The sequence below is a fragment of the Lathyrus oleraceus genome, chromosome 3, assembly GCF_024323335.1.
Source record: "Lathyrus oleraceus cultivar Zhongwan6 chromosome 3, CAAS_Psat_ZW6_1.0, whole genome shotgun sequence".
Taxonomy (NCBI): domain Eukaryota; kingdom Viridiplantae; phylum Streptophyta; class Magnoliopsida; order Fabales; family Fabaceae; genus Lathyrus; species Lathyrus oleraceus.
Window position 1 is genome coordinate 302,527,968 of NC_066581.1, and position 6,968 is coordinate 302,534,935.

A 6,968-nucleotide genomic window follows, 5' to 3' on the forward strand; every position below is an offset into this window, starting at 1 on the left:
ATGAAACCATTTCAGGTGTTCCTCCACAACGATCTCGTCACAGAAGTTCTTTCGGTTCTTCCGGTGAAATCTCTTATTCGTTTTAAATGTGTTAGTAAGCATTGGAAAACTCTCATCTCCGATCATTCCTTTGTGAAATTGCATCTTAGAAGATCAGAAACACGAAACTTAGTATTAGTAACATGTCACATAATAGCTACCCCTAAAGAGCCTGATCGCAGTATTGTTCCATATCCTATACGTCGTTTACTCGATAACCCTTTGTTCATGCTTTTTGATGATCTTAACTATCATTTGAATTACAAAGGATGTGATTATATAGTTGGTTCATGCAACGGCTTAATTCTTTTGGCCGGTGAACATTTCAATTGCTACTTTAGGAATCAGGATAGGAGTAGAAGTTACTGGCTCTCGGTTTGGAACCCAGCCACCAGGTCAATTTCTAAAAGTTTTGGATATATTCATGAGTTTGGTGAATCTATATATCAAGCTTTCAACTTTGCGTTTGGTTATGATAATTCAAACGAAACTTATAAAGTGGCGGCGTTCCGTTACCTTCCAGATAAAAGCGAGGTGAGAGTTCTTAGTTTAGGTGATAATGTTTGGAGAAATGTTGAATGTTTCAAGGATGTTATTCTTCCGTACAAGTACGTGTATTTGAGTGAAACTATTAACTGGTTGGCCAAGGATATTAGTGTTGAGCAGATTGTTATTATTTCATTTGATTTGACAACAGAGACATTCAAGAAAATGGATGTTCCCGGTGGTTTTAATGGAGTTTTGTCTTGTGAGCCAAAGCCAGTTCTTGCTGTGTTGGGGGGTTGCCTTTGTTTTTCTTATTACTACGAGGAAATGGATTTTGTTATATGGAAGATGAATGAATTTGGAGTTGAAGATTCTTGGACTCTTTTTCTTAAAATGAATGGTCAAAATCTTGGTATAGATTATGACCATAGTAATTATAGATATCCATGGGTGCCGTTGCTTCTGTCGGATGATACACTGATACTGACGAGTAGTAATGAATCTCAGGCAATTCTCTATAATAGGAGAGATAATAGAGTTACTCGAACAAACATTATTGCTAATAGAACCAACTTTTCTTTAGAGTGGGAGGATGCCAAAGTTTATGTTGAAAGCTTAGTTCCAATTTTCTAAAAGTAAGTTTCTAAATAAAATGTGTTTTGTTATGTTTTGATTGTTACTTGTCAATATTGTCATCATTCTTTGTTCTTTTTTTGTTACATCTTTGATTCTTCTAGTTCTCACATAGGTTGGTCAAACTGAGCATGGAGATACCAGATGCAGTAGCTATGCATTCAACAGAAGCTTCGAAATCAACAAAAATATTTTGAACTTGCAATTTCTCTTTAATGGTTTGTTGCTATAGATCATTAAAAGGATTTTAGTTTTATTTTTAATATTTGTATGCTGTGTCTATTGCATATAAACTGATCACTATTAATTAGAATTCTTTCTTTTTCAAATGCCTTACATTTTACCCGTATAATACTACATTGTATATTTAATCAACAGGTGGATGATTTGGTTCAAGTTTAGTTATTTTACAGTGTTCTATAATTGCTTGAGTGAAGTTTTCTATTGATAATTTTCTTTACATGCATTAGACATGTTGGGAACGGTATATTCTATAAATGAAATGGTCATGAGAAAAACAAAATGAGTAGCGTTCCATGTCATGCTAAATTTTGTTCTCTACTCAAGGAAGTTCGGGCAAGTTATTCATTAAAAGCTTTTGCATTCATTGCGTACAAAGCTGAAAGACAACAATTAAAATCATGCATTAGCCTCAAACCTAACGAAGGGAGTAGTAGTGTTGAGCAGGTAACATTGCCTAAAGTAAATAACCGACGATAGGATTGTTTTGGAAAACTGAAGCGTCTCATATCTGTTCTATCTTTTGGATTCTCATTGTTTTCAACATTTCCAAGGAGAAGCTAATTATTGATTCAAGTGAAATACATTTTGTTATATAGGAAACCCATACAAACACGATGATTATTGATTCTCATTGTTTTCAACATTGTTGAACCAAAACACATACAAACACTTATGTGGATATGCGATGTCTCTCTCACTTATGTGTTGTTCTTAATCCTATGTCGATGCCTAGTCTCATAATCCATCAAATGGTATCATGAGCCTTTAGTTCAAATAAAGAGACTTGTTTACTTCTATCGAAATGTCTGGTGATACTCTTCCTGGTGACCTAATTGTTGGAAATCCCCAAAAACCTATGGAGAAACTCAACCAATCTTGATGAACAAGATTGTAACTACCCACACAATAACAAAGAAAAGAGAAGAACAATGGAGAAAGAGAGAGTGTATAGAACGATGAAGGAGAAGAGTAATATAATTATGCAGAATTTCTCTCTGCCCATAAACTGTAGAAAACTTCTTATTCACTTTGTCACTGCAAAATACTGTGAATTACAAGTGTTGTGAATACTCTATTCACCTTTATATGAAAATAAGGGTTACTCCCTCTATTTATAGATTTAAGTTAACTTTGACCTCAAGCCAAAGCCCAAAACTATAAAAACCCAAAATTATAAAAGCCCAAAATAGCTAACACTACTTAACACACTAGGTGGTTGGACACTTTCTTACTCTGTCGAGCAACCTGCTTCGACACAAGGAATTATAATTCAACACACCACCTAATTCATTGTGTCTAAGCTATCTACATTCATCATAGCTCTTAGCCTTCTGAACACTTTGACCTGCAGTCCCTTTGTCATGATGTCTGTAATCTGATTCTCAGTTCTGCAGTGTTCCACAATCATCTTCCCATCTGCTACCTGCTCTCGAAGATAATGGAACCTCATCTCGATGTGCTTGCTTCGACCATGTGCTATCGGATTCTTCGTCAGATTGATAGCTGACATGTTGCCGATCTTCATGGTAATTACTCCATGATTCTTTGTTGTTATCTCTTCGACCAGATTCACCATCCATGTTGCTTGGCATGCACAAAGAGAAGCAGCTATATATTCTGCTTCGCATGAAGATAATGCCACTACTGGCTCTTTTCTCGAACTCCAAGCAACTGGTGCACCACCTAGCAAAAATACATAACCAGCTGTGGATTTTCGATCCTCAGCATCACTACACCAACTTGAGTCGGTGTATCCCACTAATTTGCATTCTTTTCCTTCATCAGCTGCAGGAAACAAAATGCCATAGTCGAGAGTTCCTTTTAGATACCTTAGTATCCTCTTTGCCGCTGCTAGATGTGATACCTTTGGCTTCTGCATGAACCTACTCACCTTACCTACACTATATGCTAAGTCAGACCTTGTGTAACAAAGGTATCGAAGTGACCCAATAAGTCTTCTATATTGGGTTGGATCGACATCATCTTCATCTGAATCCTTCGACAGTTGTAATTTGGGCTCAGTTGGAGTCGAAGTTGGGTTGCAATCTTGCATCTCAAATCTCTTGAGAATTTCGCATGCATACCTTCTTTGGTGCATCATCAAACCTCTACCACTCTTGTAGAATTCGATGCAAAGGAAATATGAAATGCCACCCAGATCTGAAATTTCGAATTCCTTGTTGAGATCACCTAAAGAGTCTGATCGCAGTATTTTTCCATATCCTATACGCCATTTACTCGATAACCCTTTGTTCATGCTTTTTGATGATCTTAACTATCATTTGAATTACAAAGGATGTGAACGTATAGTTGGTTCATGCAACATTTTCTTGATCTGTCGCGGCTTCTGCAAGCGTTGTTACTCCTTCCTTCACAAGATCCCAAAGATCTTGATAACAGAACACAACCTTTATCTGCTTGCACCAATTCTCATAATTGTTGTTCTTGAGAATCAGAAGATTTGCTGGAAAATACCCATTTGGATGATTCGTTGCCATGGTGATTTTCTTCCCACAAATCGATTAAACCGGAGTTCTTGATACCAAATGTTGGAAATCCCCCAAAATCTATGGAGAACTTCAATCAATCTTGATGAACAAGATTGTTATCACCCACACAATGACAATAAACTAAAAGAACAATGGAGAAAGAAAGAGTGTAAAGAACAATGAAGGAGAAGAAGAATTAAATTCTGCAGAGTTTCTCTCTGCCCACAAACTGTGGAAAACTTGTTATTCACTTTGCAACTTTATAAGTTTCGTTTGGATTATCATAACCAAACGCAAAGTTGAAAGATTGATATATAGATTCACCAAACTCATGAATATATCCAAAACTTTTAGAAATTGACCTGGTGGCTGGGTTCCAAACAGAGAGCCAGTAACTTCTACTCCTATCCTGATTCCTAAAGTAGCAATTGAAATGTTCATCGGCCAAAAGAAAATGTTGCATGAACCAACTATTCGTTCACATCCTTTGTAATTCAAATGATAGTTAAGATCATCAAAAAACATGAACAAAAGGTTATCGAGTAAATGGCATATAGGATATGGAACAATATTGCGATCAGACTCTTTAGGTGATCTTAACAAGGAATTCGAAATGTCAGATCTGGGTGACATTTCATATTTCCTTGGCATCGAATTCTACAAGAGTGGTAGAGGTTTGATGATGCACCAAAAAAGGTATGCAGGCGAAATACTCAAGAGATTTGAGATGAAAGATTGCAACCCAACTTCGACTCCAGCTGAACACATATTACAACTGTCGAAAGATTCAAATGAAGATGATGTCGACCCAACCCAATATAGAAGACTTATTGGATCACTTCGATACCGTTGTCACACAAGGCCTGACTTAGCATACAGTGTAAGTATGGTGAGTAGGTCCATACAGAAGCCAAAGGTATCACATCTAGCAGCGAAGAAGATGATACTAAGGTATCTGAAAGGTACTCTGGACTATGGAATTTTGTTTCCTGCAGCTGATGAAGAAAAATAATGCAAATTAGTGGGATCCACCGACTCAAGTTGGTGTAGTGATGCCGAGGATCGAAAATTCACAGTTGGCTATGTGTTTATTCTAGGTGGTGCACCAGTTGCTTGGAGCTCGAGAAAAGAGCTAGTAGTGGCAATATCATCGTGCGAAGCAGAATACATAGTTGTTTCTCTTTGTGCTTGTCAAGCAACATGGATGGTGAATTTGGTCGAAGATATAATAGCGAAGAGTCATGGAGCAATTACCAAGAATATCGACAGTATTTCAGCTATCAATCTGGCGAAGAATCCGATAGCACATGGTCGAAGCAAGCACATCGAAATGAGGTTCCATTATCTTCGAGAGCAGGTAGCAGATGGGAAGTTGAATGTGGAACACTGCAAAATTGGGAATTAGATTGCATACATCATGACAAAGGGAGTGTAGGTCGAAGTGTTCAGAAGACTAAGAGCTATGATAAATGTAGATAACTTAGACACAATGAATTAGGTGGTGTGTTGAATTGTAATTCCTTGTGTCGAAGCAGATTGCTCGACAGAGTAAGGAAGTGTCGAACCACTTATGCCTATTTTAGTAGTGTTAGCTATTTTGGGCTTTTATAGTTTTAGACTTTGGCTTGAGGTACAAGTTAACCTAAATCTATAAATAAAGGTAGTAACCATTTTTTTTGTAATGAGGTGAATAGAGTATTCATAACATTGTATTCATAGTATTTTGCAGTTGTAAAGTGAATAACAAGTTTTCCACAGTTTGTGGACAGAGAGAAACTCTGCAGCATTTAATTCTTCTTCTTCTTCATCGTTCTTTACACTCTTTATTTCTCCATTATTCTCTTCTTTTATTATCATTGTGTGGATGATAACAATCTTGTTCATCAAGATTGAGTGAAATTCTCCATAGATTTTGAGGGATTTCCAACAGTTGTGTTGCCTTGGTCATTGTGAATAATCTCAACTCTAGCGTGTACATCATGCCTCACTGCAACACAAGAATAAGCTGTTCCAAGGTCTATTCCCACAAAATGCCCTTCATATTTCTTAGGCATCATCTTCTAGAAACAGAAACTCAGACAAAAAAAACACTCAAATCAAAACAACAGCGTAAAATAAATTAGAAACTGTACCTTAATGTTTTCTTCTCGTAAAATAAATGCTCTTTATGTAGTGTTGAGCAGGTAACATTGCGTTAAGTAAATAACCGACGATAGGATTTTTTTGGGAAACTGAAGCGTCTCATATTTGTCCTATTTTTTGGATTCTCATTGTTTTTAACATTTCCAAGGAGAAGCTAATTAATGATTCAAGTGAAATACGTTTTGTTATATATACAAACACGACGATTATTGATTCTCATTGTTTTCAACAATTTATGAAATATATATATTTTGAACCAAAACACCTACAAACACGAGATCTTCAAGATCCAAACCCTAAAACCTTAAGGTTTGAATCTCATGATCAAATGCTTCTATGGATTCGTATGGAGGCTTCCAAACTTGGATTTGGTGTGGTTATCGGAAGGTCCGATAATGGTCCAGATAGAAGATGCGCTTTTGTGACAATGACATATGAAAGAAGCGGGAAATATATAACTCCTCTCCAAAATTTTAAAAGAGACGACACCGGTTCAAGAAAACGTGAGTGTCCCTTTATGGTGCGTGGTTACATGTTGGCAAACAAAAACTGAAGATTTAATATCATATGTGACTTGCATAACCATGATTTGTATGAAAAATTAGTCGGTCATCCTAGTGTGTATCGGCTCATGGCAGAAGAGAAGAAATGTTTTGCAAACATGACATTGAATTTGGTTCATCCGAAAAATATACTTGCAACATTGAAACAAAAAAGACTATAAAATATATCAAATATCAAGAAAGTGTATAATATTCGGTACCAAATTAACAAGGCGCTTAGGAGGGATAAAACTGAAATGCAACAACTCTTGAAACTGTTGGAAGATGACAGTAACGTGTCTAGGTACCGAATGTGCGAGGATGGAGTTATTGTTGGAGATATATTTTGGACTCATTTTGATTTCATAAATTTGTTCAACACGTTTCGTATTGT

At 36.4% G+C, this 6,968-nt stretch overlaps 1 protein-coding gene across 1 annotated transcript; it reads left to right on the forward strand.

Moving 5' to 3' along the window:
• Nucleotides 1-1,158, forward strand: LOC127130966 (F-box/kelch-repeat protein At3g23880). Its single transcript, XM_051059916.1, has one exon. It carries the CDS (start codon nucleotides 1-3, stop codon nucleotides 1,156-1,158), a length of 1,158 nt encoding a protein of 385 aa, XP_050915873.1.
• The last annotated feature ends 5,810 nt before the right edge of the window (nucleotides 1,159-6,968 follow it).

What these genes read in the sequence shown, in the direction of transcription:
- LOC127130966 (XM_051059916.1), top strand. Translation starts at nt 1, where the DNA reads ATGAAACCATTTCAGGTGTTCCTCCACAACGATCTCGTCACAGAAGTT.